The 16,243-nt window shown below is 40.8% G+C and overlaps 1 protein-coding gene across 2 annotated transcripts in view; it reads right to left on the reverse strand.

The window, feature by feature from the left end:
• Nucleotides 1-258: 258 nt before the first annotated feature.
• Nucleotides 259-16,243, reverse strand: part of LOC114666194 (pleckstrin homology domain-containing family G member 1) — a 131,995-nt gene continuing 116,010 nt past the window's right edge. For both annotated transcript variants that reach the window (XM_051919273.1, XM_028820959.2), the window contains exons 11-17: nt 15,166-15,199; nt 13,230-13,325; nt 10,831-10,866; nt 10,706-10,728; nt 8,755-8,976; nt 6,032-7,637; nt 259-4,018 (exon numbers count right to left, since the gene is read on the reverse strand). In XM_051919273.1, coding sequence (XP_051775233.1) covers nt 2,952-4,018; nt 6,032-7,637; nt 8,755-8,976; nt 10,706-10,728; nt 10,831-10,866; nt 13,230-13,325; nt 15,166-15,199 — 3,084 coding nt within the window. In that variant the 3' untranslated portion in view covers nt 259-2,951. The remainder of the gene's footprint in view (nt 4,019-6,031; nt 7,638-8,754; nt 8,977-10,705; nt 10,729-10,830; nt 10,867-13,229; nt 13,326-15,165; nt 15,200-16,243) is intronic.

Consider the following 16,243-nt stretch of genomic DNA (forward strand, 5'->3'; position numbering starts at 1 on the left):
GAAAATATATTCATTATGGCAAACAAAAAAGTCCTATTAGCTTGTGTGTACTTGATACTACCTCATAAAACCAAATCTACCTCGTACGATAATGATAATTTTTATACAAAATCATATTAGTAAGTTCACAGTTTCTCTTAAATAGAAAGTTTTCAGTTATACATATGTATATATATATTTATATATATATATATCTATATATATATATCTATATATATATATATATATATATATATGAGAGAGAGAGAGAGAGAGAGAGATAGATATCTATGTTTATACACAGGATACTTTCCAACACATGCAAAATATGTAAGAGATAACATGTCGTGATTATATTCTGTAATTGCATGCTTACCATGGGATTGGTAACGGTAATATAATTGCCGTACGAGGACAAACATCCTAATAACCACTAAAATCAATGAGTGGTTACAATGATCTTGATTATATTCTCTAATTACAAAAACAATCTCAACTGGACAAAATAAGAGGTCTGCAAGTTGCTGGAAGCAGAAATTCCCTACTACTTACAGGCTGTCATTCATTTAAAATCAAGTATAAAGGAACGGAAAGGGTCAAAATTAGAAGATTATATCCTAAAATTAGTAGGTAGGTAGCATCTTTTAGAGGAAATCATTTTAAATACCTGTAATGTACCGGCACTATGGGGCTAGTATCCAAAAAGGACAAACTATAATATATTCTCTAAGATACTATTAATCAAGAGAAACATACTAGAAATAATATGATTGAAAGATGAGATCTTCTAATTACTAGATATTATTACCTTTATTGAATATAGACTTTGTAATTGAGAGATTTATTGGATGAAATAATATTAAATACCTGAGAAGTAGTTTCATGAGTTACTGCTGAGAGCAAACTAAAAATCTTCCATATGTACAGGATGCGATCAACCACAGAAAATCTCCAAAGTGGTAAGACGTTAGGATTTAATTGGAAGATCGTATAGTTGTGAGTTATTATCTTGACGTGAAGAAATGATATCCAAGACTTATGGAGTATCGGAAGCATAAAGTACGTGCTGTACAAGAACAAACTAGGAAGTTTTCTGTATATAGAGGATACTATTAACCACAAAAAATCTTCAAAGCGATAAGATGTCATGATTACATTCCTAGATTCTGTAATTACAAGATACTATCTTGATGTGAAGAAATAATTTTTGGGACTTGTGGTGTATCGGTAGCATAAACCATGTGCTGTACAAGAATGATTTTGGAAATTTTCTGTACATAGAAGAGGGTATCAATCACAGAAAATCTCCAAAGTAATAAGATGTTGTGATTAAATTGGTAGATCCCATAATTACGAGATATTATTGTGACATGAAGAAAGAATATTCATGAGTTGTGGAGTATTGGTAGCATAAACCATGTGCTGTACAAGAACCAACAATAAAAAATAGATTCTGTACATAGAGGATTGTATTGGCCACAGAAATTTTCCAAAGTGATAAGACATCATGATTAAATTACTAGAATCTATTATTACAAGATACTATTTGGATGTGAAGAAATAATTTTTGAGACTTGTAGGGTATCAGTAGTATAACACATGTGCTGTAAAAGGACAAAGTAGAAGTCTTTCAATACTTAGAGGAAACTATTAATCCGCAGAAAATGTCCAAAGTGATCAGATGTCATGACTAAATTGGTAGATCCCGTAATTACGAGATATTATTGTGACATGAAGAAAGAATACCAGAGACTTGTGAAGAATCGGTAGCATGAAACATGTGCCATATGAAAACCAACTAAAAGAGAAAAAAAAGATTGTGTATGTAGCGTGGACTATTACCCCCAGATTGTCAATACATCACGATTAAATTGCTAGATCTGGTAATTGCAAGATACTATTTTGATGTGAAGAAATAATTTTTAAGACTTGTGGGGTATCGGTAGTAAAACGCATGTGCTGAACAAGAACAAACTAGAAAATATTCTGTACATCGAGGAAACTACTATCCACAGAAAATTTCCAAAGTAATAAGACGTCATGATTAAATTGCTAGATCCTGTAATTACAAGATACTATCTTGATGTGAAGAAATAATATCCGAGACTTGGAGTATCGGTAGCATAAAACATGTGCTGTACAAGAACAAACTAGAAAACATTCTGTGTGTAAAGGATACAATTAACTGCAAAAACCTCCTAAGAGCTATGATGTCACGATTACAAGACGAGATTCCTCTAATTATGAGATTACCTAATAAAACTAAATCAGATATACCTGCGAGGTACTGGTAGTATAAAGTGCAGGCTGAATTTAGACTTGCTGTGTATTTTGTTTCCACTCTACTACCATGCATCTCAGATTTTCTTAAATAGTCAGTGAAACGACAGACCTAAATTGATGGTTTCATTATAAAACTGGGCGGCAACCCTTTATTTAACAAGGTCCAAGTACAGTTATTCCACTTGTTGAGATCATGCAGTTTACTAGATTATGCACTAGAGACAGTGCCGAGGTGTAATTTGTAGGTTACACACACACACACCCACCTTATATTTTTTTTCCTAGAGTTGTCAAGCTATGATTTAACTTTTTTTCTATTCTCTTTCACGGAACTCAATTTTTGACAAAGTTACGGCACAAGTACAGTTCTGAAGTAGCATTAGTTTTAAGGGAACACATAACTTACACAAAATGCAGAGCTTTTTCACCATTAACATTTGTTTTATGAAGCTTTTGCTGAAGCATGATATTACTGTGTAGGGTTGTGGGGCACAATGACGATGCGATGTTCAGTGACTATTAGCTATGCCATTGCCAGTTGCCTTGTAAGTGTCCGTAAATAGCATTGCAGTGTTTACATCACAAAACCACAGTTTAACGTGTTGCTATCTTACGATGACTTGATGTCTGTGTGCTGAGAGAAGTCGCAGGGACAAGACTAGACAAACAAAACGATCACACGCTCACCCTCAAGCAAAACTGCTAGAACTCAGACACTGAAATTTCTCTCGGAGAGACTGTACAATGTTTTGTTGGTTTTCTGGTGGAACGCTCCACAGATAGTCATTCAGCTTGTCTTGTGCTGTGAAAGTGGTCAAGGTGACTGGCCTCCTTTGGCTGCCTAACATTTTCAAAGGTGTGCAAGGGGAGCTAAGCGACTGTGAGAGGCTTTGGCTGCTGTGCTCTTTCAAACCCGGAGTTACGCCATCCAGTTCATCCAGTGCTTGGTCCTGTTCTTCATCCTCAGATTTAATTTCCACATAGTCCTCATCATCGTCATCATTATCCCCTGTATCCTTAAAGTTGGCAAAGTAGTTCTGACTGGCAACATGGGCATTGAGTGGCAAGTTTCGGTTGACTACCAGAACCTTCTGGGTATCCTGCAGTATCATACCAGAACCAAGCTCCACATGTTGCTCACCAACATCGAGCTGTTCTTCCCCACGTTTGGGGGGCTCGTTTCCCTGATTCGTTAGTAGATCACAGCTATTTCCAGCTACCATTCGTGCCTGAGAAGCACCCAAACTGTAGTCTCTCTGAGTCTGATAACTACTGGATAACTCCATGGTCCTACAGTTCACCATAACAGACGATGAGGACTGGCATCTACTGTATGGCTCCAGTTTGGAAGAAACGGGTCTTCTCCCCAAAGAATTGTAAATATGTTCCTGGCTAAGATTCTCCTTATTAGGCTGGCAAACAAAGGTGCTCCACCTCTGAGAAGGGGAATGTGGCGTACAGGACTTCAGAGTGGGAACGGAGCACGCTGAAGACAGCCTGTGTGGAGTGCTGGCCAATCTGTCCTTTGTTTGAAGTTCGGCTTCGTCGGGCCAGGAGACAAAGTCTGCAAGTTCTCCGTTGCTGTAAGTGGAAGTCAGCCAGTCTTCACTGATAAGGTGACCATCGGGGGCAAACTGGAGGTGCCGATGACTATTAAGCTTCGCCGGATTACTGCTTTCCGAAGTCTGAGCACATGGAGGGGCTTCTCGAAACATAATCTGCTCATACAGCTGGGAATATTCTGCAATTCTTGCACCTGTGGAAAAAAATTAACAAGTAGCTTGGTATTAAATTCTGAACTCTTTATGAAGAACGGTGGACATGCTCATCATCATAAAATGTTGATCGTACACGGTAATGTAAGATACATATACAGTAAAACCTTGGATTGCGAGCAACTTGGTCTGTGAGCGTTTTGCAAGATGAGCTAAAATTTTTAATAAATATTTTAACTTGATAAACGAGCAAGGTCTTGCAATACGAGTAGTACGTATACACTTAGTCTGCTGAACTTCACGTGATCACAACTGTGCTGATGGTTCTCTCTCTCTCTCGCTGCGAGATTGTGGGTAATAGTCTCCCATTCTCTGTCTCAGTCGGCATGCCTCACTCATACAGTCAACATCCGTACGAGCGTATACTGTGTACTATAGCATGGTGACCACGTGTGTGTGTGTTGTAACGTGCGAGTCCCTGTCTTGCACCCCAAAACATGAAGCTGAGTCTCAGTACTTTAGCAACACTAGCTTTATTCATCGTGAAACACGAACAGCACGGTTATGGAGAGTGGTGGCTCTGAGGCTAGGGATCTGCACTGGCAATCAGAAGGTTGCCGGTTCGAATCCCGTAAATGCCAATAGGGACTCTGCTCTGTTGGGCCCTTGAGCAAGGCCCTTAACCTGCAATTGCTGAGCATTTTGAGTAGTGAGAAAAGCGCTATATAAATGCAAACAATTATTATTTATTGTAGTGAGATCTGCCGTTCTCCTATACACAGACACAGCAGTCAGGTAGGATCGTGACCAGGTTAGTGGCCAAGTAATACTGTGCCCTGTGCATTTGTAATGTTCCTTGTATCAGCCATCAGCGGCAGGCACTTGTAGCATGTCTGCGATCTTTTTAGATTCGCTTTTACGGCGAACTGCTACAGCGCTGGGAGCCTGCGGTTTGCTTCGGGACGCTCTTCCGCGTGTCGTCCCGTTGGGTGGAATCCCAAAAGAGTTTAGAAACCTTACAGTGCGTAAAGCATTTTTTTATTTTGTGTCCAAGCGTAGTGACTCTTCAGCTAAAAGCAACTGTCATTGGAGAGGCTCCTTGTTAAAGTCGGGAAAAAAAAGAAGAAGATTCCAGTGAGCCAACAGATAGCAGGGATTCTGTTAGTTAGAGTGAAAGTCGTCCTACACAATAACCCTCCTCCTCCTCCTCTCTCGTCTCCCTCACACCAGCCATGATTCTTTTCAAAGGTTAAGTGCAGGTTAATTTGTTTTATGTATTTTTACATTATATTTTGTATTAATCATTTTTATATGAATAGTTTTGGGTTGTGGAACGAATCATCTGAGTTTCCATTATTTCTTATGGGAAAATTCCCTTTGATATACAAGTGCTTTGGATTACAAGCACGTTTCCGGAATGAATTATGCTTGCAATCCAAGGTTCCACTGTACAAACTTCATTACAAACTGAACTTCAGATGCAGTAAGTGTCAGGCCGAGACACATATTTCGGTTTCTCAAATATGTATGTAGATTGAGGCAAGAAAAATTCCTGAGCCTGAAATATCAGATAAAGAGATATTACAAAAGCTATAATAAACTGAAGGAATGTGAAAAGTAGATGGTGCAAAACTTCATTAGTATATAAATGACGGCAACACTAAGCACATTTTCAAGTGCTGAAAAAATACATCCAATGCACATACGGTGGACAGAGAAAGTCTTCACATCCTTTCACGTTCTGCACAATTTATCGTGTTGTAGATCTCATTTTAAACTTGTGGGAATGAGAGATTTCATGAAACCATGTTTTCTCTTTGTCATTATGGGTTATGAAGTGTAGATTTATGACCAACAATGGCAAATTTTTCCAATAAGAATGGAATCTACGACACGGTAAAGTGTGCAGAAATCAAAGGGGTCAGAATCCCATGGGAATCCACTGCATACAGAGCTATAGTAGATGAGGGGACGGTAAAACATGGATTGATACCCTCCTTGCTGATTTTTGACTGGAAACAAAAACTTTCAATACAACAACACGCATATCTCACCTATTGCAGGTCCACCTTGTTTCTTCTCTTCCAAAATGGCAGCAAGGTCTTTTTGTCTCTGCTTTTGCTTGCTGGGTGGATGATCTTGTTCTGGGCTTTTCATCTTAAGCAGCTGGTTTGCTTTCTTTATCTTCTGACTGTACTGCCTTGCCATCATGAAGACCCTGTTTTTGGTTTTATCCATCAAGTCCCCACTTGGCCCACTAAAGTCTGGCATATCTTTGGAAAGCACAGCAGACTGTGGTCTCCGATGATTCCCTGAGTCACCGGAGTGTGACAATCGGCTCAGATTAATTAGTGATCTGTCCTTTAGTGCATCTCCTTCCAACTTCAGGCTACTGCCTCCAAGTCTCATTGACTTGCTACCAACACATTTCTTTAAGACTGGAATTTCAGATCGGGAAAAGGCAGATGCTGGTCGCTCCGTTGGTGTGACTTTTGAAAACGCCATCCCTGGCATATCATGCCGACTGACGGGAAAAGCGGCAGGTAGGCGATCTTGCTTCTTTTCATTTTTTTTAATGTAATTTTCTAAGTCGCTCCAGATCTCGTCAACTTCTTCAGAAAGTTTGTCTGCCACCAATCTGTGTGACAGGGAATCAGAATTTGACGAGCTATCGATCCAACCCAAGTAGTCTTGGCCAGCGGGCACCCGGTGGTCAGATGCGTCATCCTCACTAAACTGCAGGCTTTCGTCAGAAATGAACCTGCTCAGTCCGTCACAAGACAAGTCCGTCTCGAGGAGAATGAAGCTGTCCCTTTTACTTAAATCCAGATCTTCCTTGTAGGATTCCACAGACTGGTCTGGAAAGCCTATTGTGTCATATATATTCTCCTCGACTATTTTTAATTCACAAGGTCCAAAGCTGCCCGACCCTTTAGATTTACAGACATCCAATGGAAGATTTACATTGGTATTTCCAGCTGCCCCAAAACTAGTAACTGGCTTCTCTTTTGACACCACACAAGAACTGGTCTTGTCCACAGCAGCTTTTTGAGGAACAAGAGAATCATGCTGCCGTCGAAGAAGTCCCATTTCTTTCAAGTCTTCATAGCTGATATTGTCATAAACGTTTTCGATATCATCAACGGTGAGCTGTTCCGTTGACAGAGAACGTCTTCCAGGGATATCCGACGACTGACTAATTACCACATCCCTTTGCCCGATGCCACCACATGAAGATGAAGATTTCTGGTCTATATTCCGCTCCCTAACACTGCTTGCTCTTCTAACAGATACACGATTAAGTCTGGGCGTTCCCGGCAGAGGCTGACTAACATGCCAGCTACACGGTCTCCCAGACCCGTGGTGCTGTTCTTTACTTCTAGTGACATTAAGTTGGGAGTCAGAGGCCGAGGGCAGAAACATCTGGTAGACGTCCTCCTCTTCCTCAGTGCAACGTTCAGGCTGTCGACGGGGAAACAGAGCCTGCCGAATCTGATGATCAGTCCAAATTCTTCTAATGGCTTGAGCACCTCCGAGCACGTTGTTCAAGTTTGAATGGTTTGAAGAGGCAGATAATCGTATGGGTTGTAGAGTCGAGCTGACAGCATTGACACTTCTCTTTAGGCAGGCGGCATCTTTCAGCAAGGATTCCTTTGATGCCTGCAATCCGAATGAAAATGAGTTAGAAAATATATGGTTCAGGTGGGTTTGGAGACGCAAGAATGATTCATACGGGATTAGTTTTACACCAGAAGATGGGGTGAAGTAATTATTTCTAGAGGACCTCTGTATGTTCAGTCTCGTTTAAATCACTCAATTCTGTAACTTCTTACTTACTGAGCATTCACAAAGCCGTTTGACCTCCTATAAAGAGTCCATAAAAAATAACCCAGGGTAATCTAGTTCCACGTATCGACGTCAAAAAAATGAGTCCTTTGAGCAATTCAGATAAGACTAATTTGACCTCCAGTAGTAATTCCTTTACCCAGTACCCAAAGAGAGGGAAAAAAGAACTAGACTAGATAAATGGGCAGAGCTTCATAAAAATAAAAAAAAAATTCACTTTTGTCAAAAATTCTCTGTCACACAAACTCCATAGTTGCAGCAGCACTCCTAAAAATGCCCAATAGAGGGGGATATACCACCAAACCCTGGCTATATCAACAGACAGAACTTCATAAAAATAAAAAGGCTTTACTTTTCACAAAAATGCCCTGTCAAACAGAGGAGCTTCAGAGAATGAACACAATGGTAAAAGGGAGTTGGCCAAGGAGAACACAATCCCAATGCAGAATTCCAAGGAGAAATTTAAAAAAAAATGAACGCACGGAGGTCAAAAATTCAGAGAAATCAAAACACATAAGCACAGGACGAACTCACCAAAACTCTCAGAACTCTCTCAAAACAAACTGCGAAGGACTATCTGGACCCCCCCCATATTTTTTTAGGGTAGAGGGTATTTCCTGAGGGCCCCGCTCCCCTGGAGACCACCCACAAAACATACGTAACTGAACTGGTTCTCATTCTGGGGTATTGATTGTCGCCTGATAATTTTAGCGTAAGGCTGCAGCATAACAAAATGTGAAATAAAAAAAAGTGAAGGGACTATATACACACGGAATGTGTAAGTATGGAAGTGTGCTCTGGTCTTGTTTGTGCCTCTCCTGGGATAGACCTTCCTGGCATGCCTTTAGAGGGTTTAGGAAGTGGATAATTTGCATGGACAGAACTAAAAGCAGCAAACAATGGAAAAAAAAAAAGGCTGGGCTGGCATTACCTGCTCGGCGTCGTCCTCGTCATCTGCATCCACCTGCTCTGCAGCATGCATATGAAGGCTCTCATCAAAATCGCTCGGGTAGGCAGGATCAAGGGACTCCTGGGATTGATTCACTGGACTGCTGGACTCCAGAACGTTTTCTCTGTTGCAGGAAGTGAGGAGAACCTCAGCAGAGCCCAGTTTGGCAGTCGGAGACAAAAGAGATCCTTCTATGCTTATTCTCTGTAAAATAAATGCACGCTTTAGTTCTTTATTATATCAACTTGCTTAGCATACTATAAAGTAGGTAAAGCAGTTAAAAAAAATCATTTATTTAGCATCTTTTATCAGGCACATTCTAATGTACATATTATGATTATGGGTGGGTTAAGCTGATGGCACGTTGTACGACTTCTAGTCAGAGACTAGTCAGACTTGATGAGCGAGTGTCAGATTACATTACGACTCATTGATGACTTTTCGGCACAGTTTCATATTTTTAAAATACCGCAAGGTTGCCATTCTTCTGAAAGCCAATAAGCCTGGGTTGTATAAATTCTTTCCAGGTAAGGTAAGTTCAATTGCAATCTCGTGCCTTTTTTAATTTTATCCCCCCATCCTGTCGCGGTACATAAAACACGAGAAATCAGACTAGTTAGCATCTGTTCTGTTTGCAATGTCCACAATACCCAGGGGTTCCTTAATCCTTGTAGTTGCATTCTATACAGTGTACTTCCAGCTGAGTAACCACTGGTGGTCAGTTCTCGCACACACAGAGCCCCCTCTCCTAGTGACTTAAGACAAAATTAAAGCTGTTCGATTTTGTTGGGGCCAGTTGCAGACAGGTTTGACAGAGTCAGACTAGGCGACTGACCAGAACCCCGTCAAACTCGCTATCATTATGTAAATGGAGTCTGTGACTGAAAACCGCGTGAAAAGTCACATAAATGTGGACAGGGCCTTTAAGGAACATGCATAGAGTCGCATTGCAATTTGGGATTTGGATTGTTACCTGTCCAATAAATCGACTGCTGAACTTCAAGAAATTAATTTTTTTGGTCGTTATTTTGCCTTATACAATTTCTTGTATTAGAAGTTTGTTAGTTTTTGCATACCCCTTGGGGGTCAGAGCACAGAGTCAGCCATTGTACAGTGCCCCTGGAGCAAGTGTAGGTTAAGGGCTTTGCTCAAGGGCCCAGCAGAATAGGATCCCTTTTGGCAGTAATGGAGATTCGAACCGGCAACCTTCCGGACAATGTAAGACACCTTGTCTGGCACTTGCATCCAGATGTTTACCTTCTGAAACAAAACTTCTGGCCCTTAAAATCAGCTCCTTGCCTTATCAATACTTACTCAACGTCACCTTCCTCATCCGCATCAACCTGCCCTGTGGCATGAAGGTTCTCATTAAAATTGCTTGGGTGGGCAACAACTACTAAACTGCTGACCTTTGCAGTCAACTTCTTGTCTTGTTATGGTAGCCCCATAATGACTTTCCACATCATTACCTACTCAACATCTCCTTCATTATCTGCAACCACCTGCTCTGTGGCACGCATATGAAGGTTCTCATCAAAATCGCTAGGGTGGGCAATGACTAAACTGTTGACCTTTGCAATCAGCTTCTTGTCTTATTATGGTAGCTTCACACTGCCCATGTCATTACCTGCTCAGTGTCACCATCATCTGCATCAACCTGCTTTGTGGAATGCATATGAAGGTTCTCATGAAAATCGCTAGGTTGAGCAACGACTAAACTGCTGACCTTTGCAATCCACTTTTGGTCAAAAAGTGGGAATCAAACCCTAATCCTGACAACCAAATGCACATTGTCGACTCTAAAGAACTTTTGAAGGATGCGTGTTAGTATTTCCCACCAATACACAGAAGCATCATGGTCATAAGCATTCACTTCTTTGGAGGGAGTGCAACATCTAGAAAGGAACCGTGAGAGCACCATACTGTTACTTACCTTCTGCGCTTCAGAGCTCTTTTCTGTGAAAAGACGAAATATCAAGAGTTTGTCAGATCATAGTGTACTTTTCAACGGGAAGAAATTTCAAACAGGACACAGAAACAGTCAAAAGGGCAGCTTACCATTTTGTTTCACAGCTCTTGATCTTGACGATGGTTCTGAAAAACAAAGAAGGTATTTTTAAGGGCTTTAGGGCAGCAAAAGAGATCCACCAATTACTGTTCGACTTCAAGAGAACGGTCTACTACCTTCTCAGAAATCAGTTTTACAGGATTAATTGAAGAACTTGTGACCTAATATATTAGAGGTCTTAGGAAAAGTTGCAATGGCCGCTTGAGCTAAAGGAATGACTAGTTGACTGCAGGTGTTTCATCTCTTCTGGAAGGAGACAACCAGAATTTCATTCCTGGAGGAGAAGCATCTCTGGGATCCGGGGACTCCAGCCTTACAAAACTGTTCTAGGTCATGGAATCAGTGCACTGGAGGAGATGTTGCCCTTCAGAGTTGTCCTTCCTCTCTAAGATTTCTAATGCTGCTCCTGCCTTCCCATAGAGTATGAAAAGCAAATTCATCTTCATTCAGGCTAAATGAATATTCCCTATAATTGCCTTAATGCACTCACTTCTGAAACCTGTTTGATTAAAGGGTCAGAAAATGAAGTGAGGTTTAAAAAAAAGGGGGGGGGGGGGGGGGGGGGGTTAGGTCGAAACCAAAGAGACAAACTGATCTTTCGAAAAATCTAGAAACGTTACATAAAGATCGTAAGCCATGAAAGGGAACCAGAGAACTGTTAGGAGAATTTACACAGATAATCACACAACCAATGTTAAACTTCAAACCAAACTTGAATAAACAGGAAATGCACCTTTTATCTGATTGTGCTGATGATGTCAAGTGACGCGTATTCCTCGGAAAAATTGCCTAGGCAATGGCCATTGCGAATATTAAAAAATGACGTCACCCATAAAAATTGAAAATGGTGTTGTGGATAAATGATTAAAAAAATAAGTTACTTAGAAACTATTATAAAGAAAAATAAACACTGAAATCTTATACCTTGAGTTCAAAACACCAAATTTTGTCACATAGAATTCCAAAAAACTTCTTGGACGAGGTGCAAAATATTAGTAAAATACACCAATCATAACACTCCTTCAACTTCAGTGCATACTACCTCCTAACTGCTGTTCGTTCCTCTGACTAAAAGATCTCTTACAATGAACCAGTGTTGTCATACCCTCCTTCAGGAATCACCTTCACAATTTTTTTTATCATGTCCCATGTTGGTCCACTTCAATAATTGTAAGTCATTATTGAGTCTGAGAACCGTTAAGAGAATTTACACACCTAACATTAAAAATCAAACCAAACTCGATTAAGCAAAAAATGCATGTGATGACGTCAAGTGTCGCATATTTCTAGGGATTCCTCGAAAAATTGCCTGGGCAATGGGCGATGTGAATATTACAAAATGGCAGCACCCATAAAAATTGAAAATGGTGTTGCGGATAAATGATAAAAAAATAACTACTCAGAAACTATTATAATGAAAAATAAACACTGAAATCTTATACCTTGAGTTCAAAACGCTTGGTTTGGTCGCATAGAAGTCTAAAAAACATCCCAGAGAAGGAACAAAAAATCAATAAAATACACCAATCATAACACTCTTTCAACTTCCATGCATACTACCTCTTACTGTTACTCAGTCCTCAGACTAAAAGAACCTTTAAGATACGATTTCTTATAAACAAGCAGTATTGTGATACCCGTCTCCTCAGGAATCACCTTCCTTGATTTGTTGGGTTTTTTTTAACCTTATTCTGGATTTCCGTGTTGGGTCCTCGTTTTCCTGGGTTGTCTTTTGTTTTAGGCAACTCTATTTTGCCTTTTGTGCTCTATGAGCTTCATTCTTGTGAAACTAAACCTTTTTACTTTTACAAAGACTCTCTGTTATATCTAACTGGGGTCTGGCAGTATACCCCTTCTAGTGGACACTTTTGGAAGAGAAGCATTTGGGGTTAAAGGTGTTTACGTAGAATTCGGAGCCAGAGAGAGTTTTAGGGTTAATACCATGGAGGTTAAAGGCATAAGAGTATGAAGTTATTTTCCATTGCCGTAAATCATCTGGCGGTCTTATTTCTTTGTCATTTTGTATCTTTTTTGCAAAAAATCATTTCCCAAATTTTACCACACGCCATTTGCTTTTGCTTCCGAATAAGTTGTTCATCTAGCCTTTTCAAGTTCTTTGTCTAAAATAGCGTGCTGCCATCAGTAGTAGGTACAAGATTTTGGAGTAGTCGCCACGTCACACCAGAAAGCTTTCTTCACTCCAGTGCGATTTCAACCAACTCTCCAATTCTTTAATGGGTGACCCCCAAATTCTGCTCTGTGGGCTTCTTCAGAGGATGGACCAATTGGAATTTAGCTCCTCTCCCAGTGGCATATCGCCTTACTGCTCTGGTTCATAAGGCCTATAATGCAGTGTCTGTGTAGCTCATTTCTTATTGAAGCTCCTTACCCGATTTCCTTCTGATCCTGAGTGTTGCGCTGTTTTCTTTGGAGTCTGAAGTGGCTTTCCGTTCACCCTCAGGGCTATAATGAAATCCTGGATGATCTTTATAAGTAAAAACAACAAGCAAGAGAGAGAGAGAAACAGGGAGATGGATGAGAAACTCAAGAAAACATTAAGAATGTACCTTTTGTGCATATTGAGAATTGTATTTATGCTTTGCTATGGGGGCCAGTGCCCCATCCAGACCAGAGGGCTTCCTCATGCCAGACACTGCTTATTTAAGGACCGTCTGATCATGATCTAGCAATTGGTGTACATGGCTTACAAAAATGTACTGTTGATTTTTTTTCCCTCAAACCCTCCACCTGTCCTCAATGCAAAGCTTTAAGTCTAATCGAACAGACACACAAAAAATACTGTCGAGTCTAATTTTGATTTAAACAAGATGATAAAACATTGAGCTAGGCATAGGAGGGAAAAAAGTAGCTTGTGTGTAGCCAATGAAAAACAATATTTTATTAAAGATAGTGGTCCTGCCAGAACAGAATATATGTTAAATTTCTGTCTTTGCACTGATCCAGTGGTCTGTACTCCATACAGATTTCCTCTTCCATTCAAAGTTACGGTCCTGATCTAAAAAGTCTTTGCGTGTCTTTGTGTGGGAATATGGTGAGGAAATCCATACATAGTGACAGAGAACCGGTCAAGGACCTGACCCAAGACATTGGCGCTATGAGGTACACTATCATATATATTGACACACACAGTGGACTCAGAAAATATTCAGACCCCTACACTTTCTCCACACATGTTCTTTGGTGTTTAAGTCTCGGCTTTCGCCAGGCCACTGAAGGACACTCATAGGCTTGTCCCAAAGCCACTCCAGTGTTGTCTTGGCGTGCTAAATGGTGGACCGTCAACCCAGTGTGAGGTGACATGCACTCTGGTGGATTTCACTGCACAGACCTCTCTGTATATTGGCGGCATTCATCCTTTTCCTCAATTCTGACCAGTCTCCCCTGAGCATGATGCTGCCAACAACCTGCCTCACCGTAGGAAGAGTATTAGGCAGGTGATGAGCAGTTCCTGGTCTTTGCCAGTCATTGTGTTTGGAGTTTTCTGCCCAAACACTTCAATTTTTCTCTCATCAGACCAAAGAATCTGTTCTTCGTGCTATCAGAGTCCTTAACTCAGGAGCAGCCTCCATTCAGCCACTCTGTCATAAACACCTGATTGATGATGTGCTGCTGAGATGGTCGTCATCCTAACAGATTGTCTCATCTCAGCAGGGGACTTCTGAAGCTCTGCTAGAGTGACCATTGGCTTCTTGGACCCTTTTCTGGTTCCTCAGTTTGGCTAGATGGCCAACTGTAGGAACCAACTCGTCCGGTGGTTCCAAACTTCTCCCGTTTCACAATTCTTGTGGCAACGGTGCTGCTGGGAACACTCAAAGATTTAGTCTGATCCCTGTCCCCTGGTCTGTGCCTCTCCACAATTTGATCACAGAGGTCTACAGAGAGTTCCTTGGACCTCATGGCTTGTTTTTTTTTTTATCCTAACATACAGTGTCAGTTATGGGACCCTCTATACACAGGAACACTTGTGCCTGCCTAAACGATGTTGAGGCTGTTCAGTTTGCCACAGGTGGACTCCAGTCAAGTTCTAGAAACATCTCAAGAAGAAGTGAAGAAAAAAGGAGGCACCTGAGCGCCATAGCAAAGGATCTGAATACCTCTGGGAAAGGGGGACTTCACTTTGACTTTCTGAAAACACATTCTCACTTTGTCATTATGGGTGTTTGAGTGAAGATTGATGGGGAAAAATTGCAAAGTTGTCCTTTTAAACTTAAATGTATGACACTTTGTAGAAAGTTCAAGGGTCTGCAGACTTCCCGAATCCCCCATATTATTAGTAAATGGACATTTGATGAAATGATACTTACGAGCAGCGTCCATTTCCAGAATAGCCTGTTTCGCCTGTGGTTTAAAAACAAATAAAAATACACAATGAGATGAGTTATATGAAATTTTTGTCTATTTTGTTGGTATACTACCCGAGGATAGTTTCATTAGAATAGGAACTTGACAAACTTCTGCTAATAAACCAATTAAATAAATCAATAATGAAAAGTACAGTAAAAAAAGGACTATTAATGGGCACCACACAAGCCATATCATCCACCTCCGTGCTCATCAAATCTAAATGCAGACTCTTTCATGTGCAACTCCTGGCTGGCAGAACAAGGTTCCCACCTCCATTAGAAGTTCAGACTCCCTCAACGTGTTTAAGATGTGTTTGAAGTCTCTCATGTTTGCCGAATCTGATCTACGATTGGGAACTTGCTTGTATTTTGTTCTGAACTCTTCACTTCTGATGGTCAATTCTGTCACGCTTGTTCCCAAAGCTGTCCCCCCCAGACTGACGTTTACCAAATTACGTTGACTTCTCTTTGGATCAAATTTTGTCATTATGGGTTATGGTGTGTAGGCTGATGGGCAAAAATGGCAAACTGCTCCATTTAAATTGAAATCTACAACACAATAACGTGTGCAGAAGGTGAAGGGCTCTGACTACTTTCTCAGACCTCCACATTACTCCACACACTCGTGAGACCAGATCTGGAGAATTGGTGTGCAGTTCTGGTCACCACAGTACACAAACGACAGAGCAGCACTTGAAGCTGTGCAGAGGAGAGAGCCCACCAAGTGCATCTGAGGACTTCAGGACATGTCCTACTGTTTTGAGCAGTGGAGACTGAGTGGGGAGCTCATTCACATCTTCAAAATCCTCAAAGGCGTTGACCAAGTAGATGCAGCAGAATTCTTTTGTTCGCTAAGGAAAATAACGTAAACGAGAAACTAGAAATTGTGTTCAGAAGAATCACCTCTTCTTGTACTCTGCGGTACAAGAAACCCCCCACGTACGATATACCGTCCGACTCGCCTTGATGTCTAGTCACGCAAGAAGTTGAGCTTTTTCGGGTTCCTCCCTATTTTTGACTACTCATTTCTGGACCATAT

Source organism: Erpetoichthys calabaricus, chromosome 15 (assembly GCF_900747795.2).
Source record: "Erpetoichthys calabaricus chromosome 15, fErpCal1.3, whole genome shotgun sequence".
In the NCBI taxonomy this organism is placed as follows: Eukaryota; Metazoa; Chordata; class Cladistia; order Polypteriformes; family Polypteridae; genus Erpetoichthys; species Erpetoichthys calabaricus.